The sequence below is a fragment of the Salmo salar genome, chromosome 11 (assembly GCF_965601325.2).
Source record: "Salmo salar chromosome 11, fSalSal1, whole genome shotgun sequence".
Lineage (NCBI taxonomy): Eukaryota > Metazoa > Chordata > Actinopteri > Salmoniformes > Salmonidae > Salmo > Salmo salar.
The window spans coordinates 92,364,383-92,385,908 of NC_138301.1; the positions used below are offsets into that span (position 1 = coordinate 92,364,383).

Below are 21,526 nucleotides of genomic sequence, written 5' to 3' on the forward strand. Positions count from 1 at the left end.
TCCACCCGCGTTCAGGGCAAAACAAACAGCAACACTGCCGTCAATGAAGAGCAAGGAAAACACAGTTTGTCAGCGCGTCCAAACCAACAGCTCAATACAGATCCGAAAATGAACTAGGCACAAATTCAAGGACAAGAAACGTGTAAAAAAATACCTTCTTGGAAGCGTTGAAAGCTGTTAAGAACCTTTAAGTACTCACAATCCCTGAGGGTCAAGTGGTGTAAATCGCTCCTGGATTCAGTCTGTGCTGAACAGTCCTCAAAGGCTGTGAAGGTGAAGGGCGGTAGGTAGCCTAGCGGTGGTTCGAATCCCTGAGTCAACAAGGTGAAAAATCTGTCGATGTGCCCTTGAGAAAAGCACTTAATCCCAATTGCTCCTGTAAATCGCTCTGGATAAGACTGTCTGCTAAATGCCGTAAATGTAAATGCTTTCTGGAATTGACCTCCTGGAAGAGGTAGTTTCAGCAGTGTCACGGGCCTACAGGAGACCATGTTAATAAGCTTTTCCATTATGAGCTGCATGGTCACCTCCATGACTACAGTTGGAACATGTGCCCGTGTCCGACATATATGTTTATCGCTAGGCTAATTCAATGTACCTTTCCTCCTAGAGACTCTAATCTGATATTAACGCCAACGTTTGTTAAACATTGAGAATTCTAACAAGTGGACTGTTCTTTTTGCCTCCAAGAGTTCAGTGCTCAATACTAAACAATTTAGTGCCACTCTGCCTGTCTGAGAGACTGAGCTTGCATTGAGAGGGAAATAAAAAAAATGGGGAGAGAAATGAAGTGGACCAGGACTAAATTGAAATGAAGAGGCTCCCTCGGCGCTAATATGAATGCTCGTCGGATATTGGATTTCACAGTTTCCCAGTTCAACTCTCAGAAATGAGAAACTGTACTCACGGTCAGCGATGTACTCTGCGGGTGTGGCGGGTACAGCTGGCTCTGCGGGTACTTCCTCTGGCTTGGTTGCCATGATGGCGGCTGCAGCAGCAGCGGCTCCGTTACGTTCCTGCTGGGTTTTCCGGATCAGCGCTGCCAGTGGATGGTCTGGGTCCATGACTTGGAGGGGCTACAACACAAATAGATTTGGTTAAAAGGTTTAGAACTACTTGTCAGCATAACCCCCAACAATTACATTTGAGTCATTTAGCAGACGCTCTTATCCAAAGCGACTTACAGGAGCAATTAGGGTTAAGTGCCTTGCTCAAGGGCACATACAGATTTATCACTTACTCGGCTCGGGGAGCTGAACCATTGACCTTCCAGTTACTGGCCCAACGCTCTGAACCACTAGGTAACCGGCCCCAACAACAGGAAGCTATAGCGGTGAAACTGAGACATCTCTGGCTGATGGAGAGGACAACAACGCAAGACAGAGTAATGGTTCCAACTAGCTGATACATTTCTGTGTCGCGTTATTACAACTCATTTAGCATGAAGTTTGGACTAATATACTAATTGAATAATATATAAACATGTACACTGATGATTTATACAGGTGTTTCTAGCCTTGTGGGTGCAATAAGAGTTGACATACAATTTAAGAGTCTTTTATCTCTTCATTTACTTAGCGCAATTCACTCGGAATTACAACAAGTGACAGTGATTAAACATACAGAATATTAAATCAAGAGATGAGGAGAAAAAGACTTGATGGTAGCTCATCCTCAACCACAAAAATCTAAGCACTTTGAAGTGAGACACACTTTGAAATCAGGCCCAATTATGCTGTTGAATATAACAACTTAACAGTAATGTGTGATTAATTCAAAAGTCTATGGGCTTTTGAACATTAAAAACCTAACCATGGGTGTAATTAGCAAATGGTCAAACCCTATAAACATTTTTTTTTAAATACAGTATAAGCCGTTAGACAAATTGTGGGTTGGCTTGAATGGGCAAAGCCCGTATGGATGGGAGATAATTGCTCTAGAAAGGCCCTGAGATGAACTAATTCCATAGTTTTATTGTTTCTTTATTCCATTCAAAGCCAAGATAACTATGTCTAAATAAGACAGACCAAAGCAATATGGTGGAGACTTAAGAGTGCTTTTCACAATAATGCTTTCTCATATCCAATTATCTCAGGTAGGGTTGGGGGATGTCAACCTCTGTCCTATCGCAGGCCTGGGCAATTATTTTCCATGGAGGGCCATATTAGAATATATTTTTGCCATCGCAGGCTAGAATAATATTACAGGATTATACATCATGTGTATGACTGTGTTGACAGATATATCTACTGTAAATCACATCCAGATATGCTACTTATTTTACATGCACAGAAATAAACCACATCCATGTTCTCCTTTTGGTCGGTATTTTCATTACTCAACATGCAATGAACTACACGGAGGGAAAAGTACACTGTGCATTCAGCACCACGGACAGAACTCTTGTCAACAAAAACACATGAAAGAGAGAGTGCTCAGCATTAGATTTAAACTACTCAATCAGTGTGAGGAGTGGCGCCTCTGATGGGCATTGACTAGAGCAGTGTAGTCAGGTATAGTTTCTGACGTCGCAATGCGCAGATTTGCTGAGAGGTGAGAGTCAGTAAGAGATGATCTGTGCCTTGACTTGCTATATTTCATCACTGAAAATGTCTGTTCACATACATACGTTGACCTAAACAGTACAAACATCTTCTGAGCATGACTCCTAATCTTTGGAAAGTTTTGTTCATCGAGAGATGCATAGAACCTTGTCAGTGACATTGTTTTGAAGAGTTCTCCAATCACTGCATCAGACTGGAATTTAGTTCATTCATGATGTCCACGGTGAAGGCAAAATCAGTCAACAATTCTTTCTCTTGCAGTTGAGGGAAATACACATATTTTCTTTTCATTTGCAAAAACTCAGCAATCTCCGACTTCAGGTCCCACACCCTTTTAAGCACCTTCCCCAAACTCAGCCATCTCACGTTTGTGTGGTAGGGGAGATCTGCATGACCCGACTCTGTCTCTTCCAACAGTGAGACAAACTGCCTGTTGTTTAAAGATTTTTCTCTTATGAAGTTTACCACTTTAGTGTCTGTATCCACAACATGAATCATTTTCAGAACACAATTACAGAGCACCTCCTGATGAATAATGCAATGCAGGAAAATAATTTTCTGATCTGGGTTCAGCTCAGCTACTTGATCTTGTATCCTTTTCAAAAGGCCAACATTTTTTCCTGTCAAGTTTGGGCACCCATCAGTGGTCACACCGGATAACTTTTCAAACCTCAGTCCCAGCTTTGCCACACACTTATTAAACTCCTCCAATAAATCTTTCCCTGTGGTTGTGCTCTTCATTGACTGCACTGAAGCAAGCTCCTCTGTCATTTCAAAGTCTGGGGTTCATGGGGTTCTGGGGTTATGCCTCGTAAGAATATCAACAACTGCCCCGAGACACGTGCATCACTGCTCTCATCCAGGGTCAAGGAGAAATAGGTGAAACCCTTTACCTCGTCTTTCAACTGTTGTTCCATATTCTCTACGATGGCCTCAACACGCCATGTCACTGTTCGTCTTGACAGGGAAACATGCAGAGTCAATTAAACTGGGATGGCAGGTAGCCTAGTGGTTAGAGCGTTGGACTAGAAACCGAAAGGTTGCAAGATCGAATCCCCGAGCTGACAAGGTAAAAATCTGTCGTTCTGCCCGACTATAAGGCAGTTAACCCACTGTTCTTAGGCCGTCATTGAAAATAAGAATTTGTTCGTAACTGACTTGCCTAGTAAAATGAAGATATAAAAAACATTATTTAATGAATTCACCCTCAGTGAATGGCTTGCTATGTTTAGCAATTTTGAGGGACAGTACATAGCTAGCTCTCGTAATTCCGTCGTTTGCTGAATGCAGTTTTGTGTAAAGTCCTTGCTGCTTTTGCAACTGAGAAAGCAACTCTTTCGATGCATTTGCCCTTAGCTCAGAATACATTCCTATATTTCTCTGCATGCTTCGTCTGGAAGTGTCAAGACAAGTTGTAGTCTTTCAAGACAGCGATGCCCTCTTTGCACACTAAGCTTTCCCTGATAGCTCAATGAATATTTCGATGTCCACTCTTGCTCGAACACCCTACATTCATGGTCTACTTTCCTTTTCTTTGAAAAACACATTTTTGCTATCGCAAATTCTTTATGTAATCTGAGCATGATTCCGCCGACCATATTGAATCAGGTCCCGAGCCGCATACGGTCCCTGGGCCGGCCTTTTCCCAGGCCTGTCCTACCGTGATTATTTACTCAGAAAACGTGATACACATTTTTGTATTATTTTTTAAACCACCGTTTTCAGAAATAACTAATAATTGCTTTACTTGCCTCATTGTCCTCTCTTAATATTGTTTGTTCAATCGCTCATAAGGCTGTGATTGAGAAAAGCCTATGCTTATAAACTCACGACTTTCATTCTTGTTCTTTTTGAAAGCAGCAACTTTAGGACAACATCTTCTTAGGCTATTGGAATATTTTGGAAATAGGCTACGGTTCATAGCTTTAACTTGGACATTTGGTTTTCAGTATCGCATGGAGGGATCATTTCTTTCTAAATAAGCTTAAACTTGTCATTCGATTTTTGTAGCAGCTATTGCCATTTTTTCATCTATCATTATTAGTCCCCTGGCTACCATACGTTTTAAGGTTATTCAAACTACTTTTTGAGATGGAACTCGTTAGATTCATTAATTGTTTGATCAGGAGAAAGCCATGCATGCCTAAAATGATGAAAGCCTAGCCCAAAGTCATATTCTTAACCTATTAAAAAGAGAGAGAGGGGAATTAGCCGTACGTTTTTATTTGTTATAGTTAGACAAGATAGTTAAGGAGTGTCCAATATACAGTGCATTTGTAAAATATTCAGATTCCTTGACTATTTCCACATTTTGTTACGTTAGTCTAAAATGGATTAAATACATTTTCTCTTCAATCTACACACAATACCCCATACTGACAAAGCAAAAACAGTTTTTAAAATTTTTGCTAATTTATATATACCCCCCCCCCCCCCCCGTAAATATCACATTTACATAAGTATTCAGACCCTTTACTCAGTACTTTGTTGAAGCACCTTTGGCAGTGATTACAGCCTTGAGTCTTCTTGGGTATGACGCTACAAGCTTGGCACACCTGTATTGGGTAGTTTCTCCCATTATTCTCTGCAGATTATCTCAAACTCCATCAGATTGAAAATAGCTGTGCAGCGACGCTCCCCATCCAAAGTCTCTCCAGAAATGTTCGATCAGGTTCATGTCCAGCCTCTGGCTGGGCCACTCAAGGACATTCAGAGATTTGTCCCGAAGCCACTCCTGCGTTGTCTTGGCTGTGTGTTTAGTGTCATTGACCTGTTGGAAGGTGAACCTTCGCCCCAGTCTGAGGACCAAGATTGAACTCTGATTTTTTTACACCTTTTTCTCCCCAATTTAGTGGTATCTAATTAGAAGTTAGTCTTGTCCCATCACTGCAACTACCTACGGACTTGGGAGAGGCGAAGTGCGTCCTCCGAAACACAACCCGCACTGCTTCTTGACACAACGCCCGCTTGACCCGGAAGCCAGCCGCACCAATGTATCAGAGGAAACACTGCACACCTGGCGACCGTGTCAGCGTACATTGCGCCCGGGCCGCCACAGGAGTCGCTAGCGTGCGATGGGACAAGAACATCCCTGCCAGCCAAACCCTCCCCTAACCCGGACAACGCTGGGCCAATTGTGCGCCGCCCCATGGGTGTCCCGGTCGCAAGGATCGCAAGTGGCACATCTAGCACTGCGATGCAGTGACTTAGACCACCGCGCCACTTGGGAGGCCCATTTCTTTTTTTTTTGCTTTGTCATTATGGGGTATTGTGTGTAGATTGACGAGGGGGAAAAACTATTTCATCCATTCTAGAATAAGGCTGTAACGTAACAAAATGTGGAAAAAGTAAAGGGTCTGAATACTTCCCGAATGCACTGTACGTGTTCGTAAGTGTCTCACCTTTCCATAGTGTGGTCATATTAGCTACAGATGTTTTCGTGAGAAGACTGATTTTTGGGATGTCTCATGGTCTGACAAACACCCCTTTAGCTCGGCCACCTTCCACCGCATAAGTAAAAGGACGCCATTGGCGGATTGAGACGCAACCCATGCAAAAAAAAAAAAAGCTCTCTCTAGCTTAAACCGAAGGATTTTGACGGGGATTTTTGTATTATGCTAATTTGATTTTCGTGGTGGAGCAGACATCGACTCTAGGGGGGTTTAACTAAAATGGCTCATTCAATGGAATGTATTTTTTGTAATGTCAGTTGAGTTGAATGAACAAATAACAGCGCATATTGACAGTTACACTTCCTGCTTTTCCTTCCTGCTTTGCTCTTAAGGGAACACTCACAATGGGTGCCAGTCCACCCATTATGCCATCATTGACTTGAATGAGGAACCCGTTCTATTCATTCTATTTCTATGGCAGCACATGCAGTCAGGAGCGGAGGAGGAGATTAAATGTTTGTCTTAAAAATATCATTTTTATTTATTTTTGCTATTCGAATGGTTATTATTACATTGACCGCAGTCATTTGGCTGACCAATAACCGTGATCCAAAATTCCATGACAGTCACAAATCTGGTCCTTACCTTCATCAGCTCCTCAAGGCGAGAACTCTTCTTAGGAGCAAACAGGCTGGGGTGGAGGTAGTTCCCGTCCCCATCATCGTCAGAATCATCAGAGTCTATAGAAAGACATTGAAGTATGAATAAAGAACATGGTTAATGTCTCAAGTACTTGCATTCTGAATTCGGTTCATGTATTGTGTTGTTAACATGCATTCTGTGCCCCTGTTCTCAAAGATTTCACATGCATTATAGTATAAAACTATGTATCCCATACATTATTTACAACACGTTCTATATGAACTCTTTTTGTTAACCTCTTTGACCCCTGTGACTTACCCTGTGAGTCCTGCTTGTCGGAGGCAGGGGTGTAGCGGCCCTCCTTCATGGCCTTCAGGATGTGTTTGTAGTAGGGGTTCAGGTAGTGTTCGAAGTTCAGGAAGTCAAATTGGGAGTTGCCAGACTGTTTGGCTTTCAAAACAATCTCAAACTGGGCCCCCTGCTGGCACACAAAGTTGGCGGTCCTCTCAATGATGGCATGGGTTTTGGTGGTCGCTGGCTGGAGAGGAGAACGGAAGAGCACACGCACTAAGTCAGCAGACAGGAAAGTTATCAATGAGACAGGGCAAAAGAAGTGTGGGGTTAAGGATAGGTGACAACCTGGGGCCGTATGTATCAAGCATCTCAGAGTAGGAGTGCTGATCTAGGATCAGATCCCCCCTGTCCATTTAATATTATTCATTGCCATCTAATAAGCAAAGGTGAACCTAAATCAGCACTCCTACTCTGAGACCCTTCATACATACTTAACTGTATTTTATAACTGAGGCACAAGAGAAGGAGAAATCACTTCAGAAGCAAAGAAGAAAAAGTTAATACTTTACAACAAGACATGAAACTGCATTTTGATTGTCTGAGTGTTCTTGGTCAAATCAAGTCAAATGTTATTTGTCACATGCGCCGAATACAACCGGTGTAGACCTTACAGTGAAATGCTTACTTATGAGCCCCTAACCAACAATGCAGCAAAAATAAATACCACAAAAAAATAAAAGTTACAAATAATTAAAGAGCAGCAGTAAAATAACAATAGCGAGACTATATACAGGGGGTACCGGTACAGAGTCAATGTGCGGGGGCACTGGTTAGTCGAGGTAATATGTACATGTAGGTAGAGTTATTAAAGTAACTATGCATAGATAATAACAGAGAGTAGCAGCAGCGTAAAATAGGGGGGGGGGGGGGGGGGGCTCTGGGTAGCCAGTTGATTAGATGTTCAGGAGTCTTATGGCTTGGGGGTAGAAGCTGTTTAGAAGCCTCTTGCACTTGGCACTCTGGTACTGCTTGCCGTGCGGTAGCAGAGAGAACAGTCTATGACTAGGGTGGCTGGAGTCTGACAATTTTTAGGTGGGGCCAAATCAAAGTTTGCCAAATTCTATTTCCTAAATTGTATCTGAGGTTTAAAAGTTCTTAGGGATCGGCGTCCCGTCAACGGGACAGTTGTAAATAATGCAGCGCTTTATGTCAAGATCGCAGATTTTAGAGAAACAACAAATGTCGGTACATAAGTGTCTTATATCGGCTGAAAGCTTAAATTCTTGTTAATATAACTGCACTGTCCAATTTGCAGTATCTATTACTGCAAAAAAATGCCATGCTATTGTTTCAGGAGAGCTCCTAACAACAATACACTTTTTCACTGCGATAGGTTTGATAAATTCACCTCTGAAGGTGAAATGTGTACTTAAATTCTGAAATCTTGTTCTGATTTATCATCCAAAAGGGTCCCAGAGATAACATGGTGTCGTTTTGTTAGATAAAATCCTTTTTCATATCCTAAAAAGGTCCATATAGCATGCATGATCAATTTTGTATTTCCACTTGTTCAATTTGCAAAGAAAGGAATGTGAAAATCTCACCCTAAACTTTGTTTCAACAAGTCAAATCACGTTCGTATGCATTCCTGAGATCCTAGAAGGTAACAACACTTCACTATATCATTAGGGGTGTAGTATATCCTATAGGACACCATATTTGGTCAGAGAGCGACGCCTTTATGGCACGCCGATGACGCGGGCCGTCTTCACTTGAACGACTGTATCTTTGTCAAATAAGCACCAATCGGGGTCAAACAAAGCTCGCTAGATAGCCAATGAGCTGGGCTTTACGGGAGTATCCGGAAATCCTGTGTCTGTCGCAAAATGAAGGTGCTAACCTTATGCGACAGCATGCCTTTTCCTTTTGGACAAAAATTATAAGAATATTCAGCGTTATGAAGTTATGAAAACTGGTTGTTTTGCAAATGTTGAATTTATAATATAGCTACTAATACTGGAAACGCTAAATCAAAGTCCAAGTATACAGATTTGACGATATTCTTGCAGAAAAATGTAATATGAATGCAACTGTCTCCTTCACGATTTGCCCAAATGGTTCTGGGTGACTTCACACGAAATGTCATGGAGAACACTCATACTTCAAGTTATCCATCTGAAACATTGCACATACACTGCTGCCATCTTGTGGACACCATCAGAATTACAACCAGAGTGATGACAAGAACTGGGACCTTTCTATTGCATTTCAAAGATGGTTGCAGAAAAAAAACGTTTTTTTTTTTTTCTTTGTATTTTCTTCTACCAGATTTATTGTGTTATATTCTCCTACATTCAATTCACATTTCCACAAACTTCAAAGTGTGTCCTTTCAAATGGTACCAAAAACAAGCATATCCTTGCTTCAGGGCCTGAGCTACAGGCAGTTAGATTTGGTATGTCATTGTTGGAGAAAATTGAGAAGGAAAAAAAAGGGGGCTATCCCATGGCTTCTTGACTTTAACATACATTTACAAAATAGATACAAAATTGATATCATTTGGATTTGATGTGATACATTATTAAATATCACTGAGGCTGTGTACTTTCAATGAATCATTTTTGTTAGGTACCCTCAGAGTACCAAAAAACAGAGCGACAAATCGTGAAAATAAAATTTCTCATTAATCTAAAATAATGAATAATAAATGAAGACCTTTGGAGAGGAGACGCTTAGGCCTGCACTCTGTAGTAGCGTCCCTCTACACATACACTCCTAATGCATTCAGAGCCTCCGAGCGCTTGCGAGAGTAGAAAGCTCCGTAGCGGCAAATAACCTTGCAATTATGAAGATAAATGAGGAACAAGGAACTTCTTATGGAGTCATGATACACAGAGAGGCAGAGCAGAGCGAGAGCTGATTCCTTCTCCCCAGCCCCCAGGATGTCAGACCGTCTGCTCGTGCTGCCTGAGCACTCAGACTTGTGATAATGTGGGGGAAATACAGCCACATCCCCAGATTAATAATTCAGATCAGATATTTTGAGAATGGTGCCGGCTTTGACTAATTGACCGTTTCGAGGCAGAGCAATTGGAAGGGCTTTGCTGGGTCCCCAATCGAAATCTCATTACAAGGACACGTGGAAAGAAATCAGCAGGTAAGGATTCTGAGGCGTGGGTGGGCCCATTGTCTCAGTGTGTGTCTACTCTGGACATCACAGAAGACGCTTTGACAGCCAGAGCGAGGGAGAACTATCTGTCACATGCATTTTATTGAATCACTTCGTGTGTGTGTGTGTTTGCGTCAGTCTGACATTGGGTAGGGTGTGTGTGAGAGAGAATCGAGGCCATGCTGAGATGAAAGCCTCCCCGTCTACAATAAGAAGAAGCCTGCAGATGAAAGGCGAGCGGCAGTCAATGGGGGAAGCAGCAGCAGAAGAGTGGACAGTCTGTCCTAGTGAACTGAGATGGAGAGAGAGAGTCAGTCAGGATGCAGGCCCCCTGATACTGGCTGATGCAAACCAAGGCAGCACAGACTCCTCTTCTCAGTCTCCTCCCAGGCTGCAGGATGTGAGTGATGACCTCAATAACCTCCTCCAGATCAGACACCTTATCGTTCGCCTAGTCTCTGGCCTCACCACCTGCCTATCGGCAGTCTGACAGGCCTCACAACATCAATACTACCACACACACAGCCCTCACCAGCTAGGACTTTGTTCTGCTGGCATCTCTGCTCTGTTCCCTTCCTATTCTCTCTCTGTGGCTCCATAACAGGGATTGTTATAGAAAAGGAACCATTGACCCCCTGACCCACCATTTTCAAATGTAGTTATGACTCTGATCTGCCCAAAACCCATTCTGCACCCCTGTGGTCCGTCCTGTAGATTTAAGCATGAAGCAGTGGGACATTGTCTAGGGCACTCACCAGCTCCACATCGGGGGGGATCGCCAGGCCCGGGGGTGCCACGTAGGGTTCTTCGCTCTCCTGCGGCTCTGCTTCTTCTGATGGGGAACAACCCATAAGGTCAGAGAGAGAAGAAGAGAAGAAAATAGATTAGAATTCACCCTACAGTCACTGTGAAACACAGCCACTCAACGTTTCCTCCTCTCCTTCCTCTACCCACTCTCATCCGGCCACATTGCCTGAGGCACTCAAAGTTTCAGCTTTACTTAATCTTAACTTTCTGAGAGGCTGCGGTCCCTGTCACAATTATTTACAACATCCAACCCCATCCCCCCCAGTGTGAAATAATAGGCAGACAAGTCAGCTGGAAATTAGATTACAATTTTATGCTTTGGTTCACCGTGGGGAGGCTGCAGATGGATGTAGGGGTAAGCACATTTAATGCCAAAAATGGCTGCCAAGGAGCACATCCTAGACTACTCTTGCACCTTTTTACGGTTAATGGACGCCACTGTTTGTGCAGATTTAATCAAGCGCTCCGCCAGTCGCCCGAGGTGTGCCCCGACGCCGGCACCACAACAGAGCAAAATGATTGGTTCATGCTGAGAACTCCATCCCTGACAAATCGACCCACCCCCCCCACCACACACACACACACGCGAGGGGGTTTATACTGCTGAGTAATCCCAGGCAGCGCTGGGCCAGGTTACATGGTACTGATGACAGCACTCAGACACACAGCAATAGTACTGTACCATTTGCTGAGGAAGGGGCACCTGGGTGTTGGGGGGGGGGGCTGCTTTCCCTATATCTATTATTTAAGGATATAGGTACATGATTCATTTCCGCGTTGACAATGTGTGGGCTAGCATGGTTGGGCTGTCAGGGACATTAGGTCTTGATAGTAGCAGTGGCCTGGCTGATAAATAGGCCTGGTATTTAGGCTTTTGTCAACAGAATTCAAGCTGCAGAACAGTTTGCTGTTAACTGTGTTATGAACGACTGTCTAATCAGAGGAGAGAGCCAGGCCCGGCGTGGAGCAGAGTGTCCTGACAGACACTCTTATCACTAACACTCACCATTAACACTCCCTCCCCAGTGTTAGGCTGCCAGTCAAGATGTTGGACTGACTGTCAAGTCCAAAGCAAAGATACTTTAGCGCCAATGAGATAACAGACTCTCTAGCTAAGTGCCTCAGGCTTTGAGACAATGTCCACATTTTGGAATTGGTTTACCCTCAATGTGTGTGGATACTTGGACTGGCTAGTGCAGGCTGTCTCTGGGAAACCAAACAGGATCCAGGCCTTAATATTCATGTGGTTAGAGTGGGCCAAAACAGGGCCTAGTAGAGGGGCTGGAGCCCAGTACTGGACCTCACAGGTGATTAACAGTCAGTACAGTTGCAAGCCAGTAAGACTATTTCGCATTCAGAGCTGAATCTTGAAAAGCTTTCTTTTTTTATAGCTCCAGGGCTTCAAATAGTGGTTTGCGTCTCAGGGGAGCCTGCCATGATAAAAAATGTATCATAGGGTTTTCATTGAAGCTAATGTGCGAGCCTCTCCACCAGCGGATTCATTTGTCAGTGTGTGTGTGTGTGTGTGTGTGTGTGTGTGTGTGTGTGTGTGTGTGTGTGTGTGTGTGTGTGTGTGTGTGTGTGTGTGTGTGTGTGTGTGTGTGTGTAAAAGTTCAGATGCTTTCTCTCCTTCTCCTCTCTCATCCTCTAAGGGCAGGTCAGAGGAGAAATGTTCAGTGGTTGAAAGTGGTGAGGAACTGTGAATATGTATGCGTGAAATGTTTAAATCCCTTTGGACTGTAATGTGATTTGGGATTAAATAAATCATTGTGTGTGTGTGTGTTCACCAGTCTCCCTGTTGGCCTCCTCTTCCTCAGTGGGTTGAGAAGGGTCGTAGTAGTCTGCGCTGTAGCGGAAGCCCACTGAGTTATAGGTGCCTTCATCTGCCAGAGCTTCACTCAGACGCTTGTATTCTTCCTCTGTGTGGGACAAAACATACATATTAAAAGAGTCATGAGAATGGTACGGTACATTTATTGGAAAGCACAGTCATAGAAGGCTACTGTAAGGATTGCCTCTAGCATGAGACAAAAGCAGTGGATTGACTCGAAATTATCATTCCATCCATCCTAGCTAGTTTCAAGGATGTGAACAGTGTCGTGAGCTGACATAACAGAAACTAAATCGGATGGAATTTTGTCTCACCTTACAACACCCCACTTTTATATTGCAATTCATCTCATAGTAAAGGACGGTGAGGAATGAAAGACAAAATCACATCTAACATGATCAATATTTTTTGTGTGTCTTGTGTTCCCACAATGGACAGATGGATAATTGCTAAAGCCCCACTACCCAAGGGCAAACAGCATGAGGGGATGAAAGTAACACAAATTACATGATGACTCATACAATCCTGTCAGTTTGGGAATTAAACACCATATTTCCCTTAAACAGTCACTTATGTAAGATTTAATGTATCTAATCGTCAGTGCTATTTCATTATAAGTGACAAACTCCTTGTTATAAAGTTTGCAGCATTGCTAAAATAACCTTAGGCTAGTCTGTGTTTGTAGCCTTAACACTTGACCTGCTAAAGCAGCCATTTTGACTGCTCATGATTTATATATTTTTATTACTCTGCCATTTTTTTACTCTCGCCCCCCTCCATCCTTATCGATGCCCAGTGGTTGTAGTGTTAGAATGTGTTTAAACTGATGGGCATTTACCACTCAATGCAATAAAAAATATCCATCTTTGGGCAGGAGAGGTACTTTTGCATGACAACGACACAAAGGGTGGTTAAAAGTTAATGAAAAAAGTTCAACATGAGGGCATGTTTATAACAAGGCAGTACAACTGATGCTGATTAGCATCGAAAATTACAAATTAAACAGTAAACATAGTCAGTCTCAACAATAGTCTATAATCAGTCATTCAACCAGACAGTGAATGCCTGAGACCCTAGCCCTACTCCATTTGCTCATGGACTAGGGCTGGGCGGTATACCGTATTTTATGATAAACCGGTATTGATGCAGGGACCGGTTTGGGTTTTTACTCTACAGTCGTGGCCAAAAGTTGAGAGAATGGCACAAATATTAATTTTCAAATTCTGCTGCCTCAGTTTGTATGATGGCAATTTGCATATACTCCAAAATGTTATGAAGAGTGATCAGATGAATTGCAAAGTCCCTCTTTGCCATGCAAATGAACTAAATCACAAAAAATAACATTTCAACTGCATTTCAGCCCTGCCACAAAAGGACCAGCTGACATGTCAGTGATTCTCTCGTTAACACAGGTGTGAGTGTTGACGAGGACAAGGCTGGATATCGCTCTGTCATCCTGATTGAGTTCGAATAACAGACTGGAAGCTTCAAAAGTAGGGTGGTGCTTGGAATCATTGTTCTTCCTCTGTCAATCATGGTTACCTGCAAGGAAACACGTGCCGTCATCATTGCTTTGCACAAAAAGGGCTTCACAGTCAAGGATATTGCTGCCAGTAAGATTGCACCTAAATCAACCATTTATCGGATCATCAAGAACTTCAAGGAGAGCGGTTCAATTGTTGCGAAGAAGGCTTCAGGGCGCCCAAGAAAGTCCAGCAAGCGCCAGGACCATCTCCTCAAGTTGATTCAGCTGCAGGATCGGGGCACCACCAGCACAGAGCTTGCTCAGGAATGGCAGCAGGCAGGTGTGAGTGCATCTGCACGCACAGTGAGGCGAAGACTTTTGGAGGATGGCCTGGTGTCAAGAAGGGCAGCAAAGAAGCCACTTCTCTCCAGGAAAAACATCAGGGACAGACTGATATTCTGCAAAAGGTACAGGGATTGGACTGCTGAGGACTGGGGAAAAGTCATTTTCTCTGACGAATCTCCTTTCCGATTGTTTGGGGCATCCGGAAAAAAGCTTGTCCGGAGAAGACAAGGTGAGTGCTACCATCAGTCCTGTGTCATGCCAACAGTAAAGCATCCTGAGACCATTCATGTGTGGGGTTGCTTCTCAGCCAAGGGAGTGGGCTCACTCACAACACAGCCGTGAATAAAGAATGGTACCAACACATCCTCCGAGAGCAACTTCTCCCAACCATCCAGGAACAGTTTGGTGACGAACAATACCTTTTCCAGCATGATGGAGCACCTTGCCATAAGGCAAAAGTGATAACTAAGTGGCTCGGGGAACAAAACATCGATATTTTGGGTCCATGGCCAGGAAACTCCCCAGACCTTAATCCCATTGAGAACTTGTGGTTAATCCTAAAGAGGAGGGTGGACAAACAAAACCCCACAAATTCTGACAAACTCCAAGCATTGATTATGCAAGAATGGGCTGCCATCAGTCAGGATGTGGCCCAGAAGTTAATTGACAACATGCCAGGGCGGATTGCAGAGGTCTTGAAAAAGAAGGGTCAACACTGCAAATATTGACTCTTTGCATCAACTTCATGTAATTGTCAATAAAAGCCTTTGACATTTATGAAATGCTTGTAATTATACTTCAGTGTTCCATAGTAACATCTGACAAACAATATCTAGACACTGAGGCAGCAGACGTTGTGAAAATTCATATTTGTGTCATTCTCAAAACCTTTGGCCACGACTGTACCTTCTATAATGGTATTTGAATGTTTGGTTTGTTAAATGTGAATCGGCGTGTGTAACGTCCATTTTCATAGTTTACTCCGCTACTTGAGACATCCCTCTCTGCTCTCCACATAGACCCAGTCCCACCCCGTCACTCAAGGAGCGCATTTGCTGTTGCTTGACCACAAGACATGGTCAATGGAGCACATTTTTTAATTTACCCTTCACTTAATTTGGCAAGTCAGTTAATAACAAATTGTTAACTGCCTTGTTCAGGGGCAGAACGACAGACTTTTACCTTTACCTTTCAGTTACTGGACCAACGCTGTAACCACTAGGCTACCTGCCGCCCCTACACATGCAACAATGTTGATGACAACAATGTTGTTTCCAATTTGATATTAATATAAATCCACAAGCGTTCTATAATTACAATATTAGTTTGTGTTTCTTGCATCTGCAAACAGCTAGTTTGTATTTTCTTAGCAAGTTAAGATAAATCGTGTTAGCCACTAATGCTAATAGCTAGTTAACTGGCTAGCTAACTAGCAAATAAAAGTACTGAGTCAGAGCAAATGTAGCTAGCTAATACATCCTGATACCAGTACTGGTGGAGGCTTAAATCAGCATGTTGTTTGTGCAACAGTGTCTTCTAAACCAAAGAGGAATAGGCAAAGCATGAATATGTTGGCTATATGAATAAAGATGAAATGTAGCCAAAGATTATAGGGTCCCCTAGGAAACACGGAACATGATTTTGGTTCCTACACTGTCACAATAACTCATCCATGGCATTTTCATTCGTTGTCATGTCAAACAACACTGTATTCAAAGTGCCTACTATTATTTATATTCTAACTATAGAATTATAATAAATATTCTATTTCCATGATTGCAAAAGTTCACCCAAGTGTTTTGATCTAAATCGCAATTGCAAGACTTGGTTAAAAATAAGGCCTGGTATTTTGCCCATATTGTGGCAGTGTGGAAATTATCTCAAATGAGTGCAGGAAAAGCAGAAATTTATGAATATGCAGGAAATTATTTTAGGTTGAAGTTGAATTGAACAGTATAAAACAATACGAATGGATAAAGACCCATTGAAATAATTTAGAATATATGTTTCCACCCCAGGGTCACGCACTACTCAAAGCAAATGTAGAACTTTTATTAATCAAAAACATAAAATACCATCAAAAATTAGAAAAATACAATATGATATTTTGGCCATATCGCCCAGCCCTATCATGGACCTTGCAAACCTACTTACTAGAGGGTCTGCATACACTGAAATGACCCCTGTACTTTAGGCTACTTAGAATCTACCCTCTCAAACTCTCTCACCATCTTTGACATAGCTTTACTACCATACTTTTCTTTCCCATCCAAATAGGAATCAGATCAGAATGTGGAAATTGAACCGAGGTTATTACCTAGGATAACATGGCCTTTCTGTTGCCAGTACAGAGAGAAGGGCACATTAGCATACTGTAATCAAAACAACCTTCCAGTGCCTGAAAACATTCTGTTGATGGAGGTGTTGCAGAATACATCACTGAAACTACAGCCTTTTGAAAGCTCATTCTGCCCGGTGAACATAAGGGGATTCATTCCATTATTCACTTTGGCACCTTATGTAGAACCTAATTGTTGCATAGTGTTTTTGTTTTCCTTTCAGTTAGAACTTCCAGTCATCTGAAACAGATGGCAAATGCAGAGGCTGAATGTCCCCACAAATGTGCGATTGAAACGTATGATCACTTCGTGAAATAATGAACTCACCACTGTCTTCCACAGCTTATCCAGATGAGCCGAGGCATTGCACAGCAGTTCAGACACCATAGAGTATGATGCCCCCAGCTGTGAATCTGATAGGCCTACCTTGTCTGGCTTCTTCCTCCAGCAGGTCTGTGTGCATGGCCAGGTACCGCTCCTCATCACACAGAGCCTCGATCCTGGCCTCTTCCTCGGACAGCTGGTAGTCTCTGTTCCACGAGCCCGCGTCGTACTCCGAGAGGTCATGTAAGTGACCACGCCCATCATACCTGTAGGGTGAAGAGAGGGGTTAGAGACATGGAGCAAGCCAATTGAGAGAAAAGACAACACATGGACCTACTTACCAACACAGGTAGGACCCTAAAACAAAGAGTTTTTAACAAAACGTACTACCTCAGTCACAAGTCTTTCATGAGGGAGTGTATGGTACTGGAACCGAGCAATCTCGTCACAATACAGACACAATAACCTGAACAACTCCCAACATAGGCTCTCTAGTGCAGTTTTCTGGCAAACTTACTCAGTGAATCTCATTCCTCTCTCAACAAATTGCTACGGAGCAACAGCCCTGCATGAACACAGAAAGAAACCAAAAGAAAACAACTCGCCTCTTACCTTACAAGGTTCAAGTTTCCCCCCTATAACACTCACCACTCCTCCTATATCTGTAAAAAAGGTACATCCACACAAACCCGAGCACATAAATACCTATCCGTAAGAACCCAAACGGACGATATTTTCCTGCGTTCGCTCCCCTCTTCCACCTCTCCAGAGTTCCTTCGTCGAAAGAGAGAAGTGGGCACTGGGGTTGGCATTGGGGGGTCAAGCAGGACCCCTTAGCCTTAGGCTACTAGCTGGGGAAATAAGGGCTGGTTATGTGATAGAGAGATACACACATACATTGGAAACAAGAGACAGGCCCAAGAAGATTAAGGTGGCTCAACAAGACCATGAAGGGTCAACATAATGTCCCCCCCTTCATGGTTCAAGTGGGTTTATTTCCAAATAAACAACTACTTTTACAGGTCATCATTGCCAACATGCTCTACAGCCTGCAAGAAAATGTTATTAGAAATGAACAACTGAAAGCAAAAGGGAAACAACTGAGCTGGGATACTTGGCAGGCATTAGTCAACAGTATAAGAGCCTACATTTTGACATAAATTACTGTGAACCACCTTAATTCACATATTTGACATACAGTAGTAGTTTGGGTTGAATTTGCCGTGGTATTATCAACAAATTCGATTTCTTGGTGACTTGTTGGTAAGGTTTGAAGTTCTCATTTGAATTCAGTTTAGTGAAAGGCATTTAGAGATCTTAGGTTGTTTACATCCAAATTGTGTTGGAAGAAACTGAAATGAATACAATACTTAACTGAATATTCTCATGTTGAAGCTACCAGAGCAAATACAAATACACCAAGACGCATAAGCCTCCCTTAAAAAGGGCCATGGGCAGTTAAGTAATACAAAGTTGAATACAATATAACTTGTAGACGATCTATAGTCCAAAGCCCTGTAAACAAGTACATTGATGTATCCGTAAATAAGAGGCAATTTTATAAGGGGCAATTTTAGACAACTTTCAGTCTCATGTAGAGCTTGTTCACTGTTGAAATATGACCCAAATAGTGGAGGAAGCCTCTGCTACCTTTTGTTAATAGCTAATGTATCTTCGGTTTCATGAGGCCAAAACTGACATTTTTAAGGAAGCTAGATAAAATGATTCGCACACACTTGTACTTTCATGTGACAGTTATATTTGGAAAACTACGCCTTCAGCAAAACAATAATCCGATCGGTCCCTTCGAAAGACAGATCTGATTAGGAAAGTTGGTTAGGATAACAATTCCGTCTAGGTTTGTTCAACCGACCTATCAATCAGGATGTTCTTGTCCCCCATCCATGGTATGAGCTGTTTGCCCTGCTCGTGGAAGTGAGCCCTCTCGTCGTCCCGGAACAGCTTGCAGGCATAGCCGAACACCAAAAGCTCGGCATATTTTTTGCTGTCGCTCTCATTCTTCTTCACCGTCTTGTTGTTGTGGTCCCTCTTGCCCCCGCCGCGCCGATACATTCCAAATTAGCACGTGAAAACACGTACAAGAAAGCTAGTGCGCTAACTAACGTTAGGTTATATCACTATCGTTTAATTATTGTCGTACTACAAAGTCTTTCTTTCTTGTTTAAAAAAAGAGGTGCGAAATGCCACAATAAACATACTCACAAAAAACATATCTGACATGTGCAGCCATGTTGGAAAAGTTAGTAAATATGATTTATGGTTCATATCTGCAGATTCGTCAATTCAACTTCAAGATGGAAAACACCACACGTAAATTAAACCTTTCATTCCCCAATATTCTGATGTGAAAAAAAATGAATTAATTATTTATTCACGTTGATAATAAATAACACATAATCTGTCATTTTATTAGCTACTACGCTCTCTTTTTGTATGTTGAATGCGCTACCATGTGATTGTGAAATAACTTTCGACAGAGACATGTATACTTCATAACCCCTCTTGTCCAGCCTCAGTTTTCTCTGTTAATCTTGTGAAGTTATTTTAGAGCCAGCAGCTAAGTAATTACATGTTTTATTGAATTGATAAGGCCAAAATATTTACAGTGAAAGATGTAATATGTTATTTTTCGAATGAAAACATAGCTACTGAGTTAATTGTTTGCTCTTGATACTATCTGGTAAATTATTCTTACACAAACACAAATAGCCTATTTGACATCTGTGCCTAAAATGCAATATTTATTAAAATATCTAGAATAGGTCAATGACAAGATGAACAATATATTCTTACAACATTATACCAATTTTAAACAAATGTAACCCCTTGTCCTTTTACATTTTTATCAAAAGGAATGTAAAATGTTTCTGACATCTTCAAGTACTCATGTGTAGGATTCTTATTTATTTTTTTAGTTTTATTTTATTTATTTAATGTTTACATATTGAAAAATATTTTTGTATTGATATTCTCTGTTTTTGTATTGTCAATTACATTTACATATATATATATTTTGTATTATTATTATTCAAATGTAATTATATACACTACCGGTCAAAAGTTTTAGAACGCCTACTCATTCAAGGGTTTTTCTTTATTTTTACTATTTTAAACATTGTAGAATAATTGTGAAGACTTCAAAATTATGAAATAACACATATGTAATCATGTAGAAACCAAAAAAGTGTTAAACAAATGAAAATATATTTTATATTTGAAATTGTTCAAATAGCCACCCTTTGTAAATAGCCCATCCAACTACCTCATCCCCATATTGTTCTTTTTTTTCTTTTTTTTCTCCTTTCCACCCCAGTATCACTACTTGCACATTCATCTTCTGCACATCTATCACTCTAGTGTTTAATTGCTAAATTGTATTTACTTCGCCACTACGGCCTATTTATTGCCTTAACTCCCTAATCTTACCTCATTTGCACACACTGTATATAGATTGTATTTCTATTGTGTTATTGACTGTACGTTTGTTTATTCCATGTGTAACTCTGTGCTGTTGTTTGTGTCGCACTGCTTTGCTTTAACTTGGCCAGGTCGCAGTTGTAAATGAGAACTTGTTCTCAACTGGCTTACTTGTTAAATAAAGGTGAAATAAAAAACTAAATGTTTTAAAAATTGCCTCGATGACAGCTTTACACACTCTTGGTCGTGTCGCTGCAGAATGCTGTGGTAGAAATGCTGGTTAAGTGTGCCTTGAATTCTACATATATCACAGACAGTGTCACCACCAAAGTACCCCCACACCATAACACCTCGTCCTCCATGCTTCATGGTGGGAACCACACATGCAAAGATCTTCTATTCACCTACTCTGTGTCTCACAAAGACAAGGCAGTTGGAACCAAAAATCTCAAATTTGGACTCATCAGACCAAAGGACAGATTTACACCAGTCTAATATGCATTGCTTGTGTTTCTTGGCCCAAGCAAGTCTCTTCTTCTTATTGGTGTACTTCAGTAGTGGTTTCTTTGCAGCAATTCGACCGTGAAGGCCTGATGCACGCAGTCTACTCTGAACAGTTGATGTTGAGATGTGTCTGTTACTCGAACTCTGTGCAGCATTTATTTGGGCTGAAATTTCTGAGGATGGTAACTCTAATGAACGTATCCTTTGCAGCAGAGGTAACTTTGTGTCTGCCTTTTCTGTGGCAGTATTCATGAGAGCCAGTTTCATCACATTTTCATCCGGTCCCTGACTGAGTCTGTAATACCAACATGTTTCAAGCAGACCACCATAGTCCCTGTGCCCAAGAACCCTAAGGTAATCTGCCTAAATGACTACTGACCCACAGCACTCTCGTCTGTAGCCATGGAGTGCT

General features: G+C 42.0%; 1 protein-coding gene across 2 annotated transcripts in view; it reads right to left on the reverse strand.

Moving 5' to 3' along the window:
- The window catches only part of LOC106563159 (splicing factor, suppressor of white-apricot homolog), a 143,967-nt gene extending 124,536 nt beyond the window's left edge, over positions 1-19,431 (reverse strand). Inside the window, exons 1-7 of one of the 2 annotated variants that reach the window (XM_014128427.3) lie at positions 19,046-19,431; positions 17,275-17,438; positions 12,656-12,787; positions 10,817-10,890; positions 6,917-7,136; positions 6,602-6,696; positions 908-1,076 (exon numbers count right to left, since the gene is read on the reverse strand). In XM_014128427.3, the coding sequence (XP_013983902.3) occupies positions 908-1,076; positions 6,602-6,696; positions 6,917-7,136; positions 10,817-10,890; positions 12,656-12,787; positions 17,275-17,438; positions 19,046-19,245 (1,054 nt within the window). In that variant the 5' untranslated portion in view covers positions 19,246-19,431. Of the gene's footprint in view, positions 1-907; positions 1,077-6,601; positions 6,697-6,916; positions 7,137-10,816; positions 10,894-12,655; positions 12,788-17,274; positions 17,439-19,045 lie in introns of both variants that reach the window. The other variant, XM_014128426.3, reaches the window with a different exon arrangement.
- Between the last annotated feature and the right edge of the window lie 2,095 nt (positions 19,432-21,526).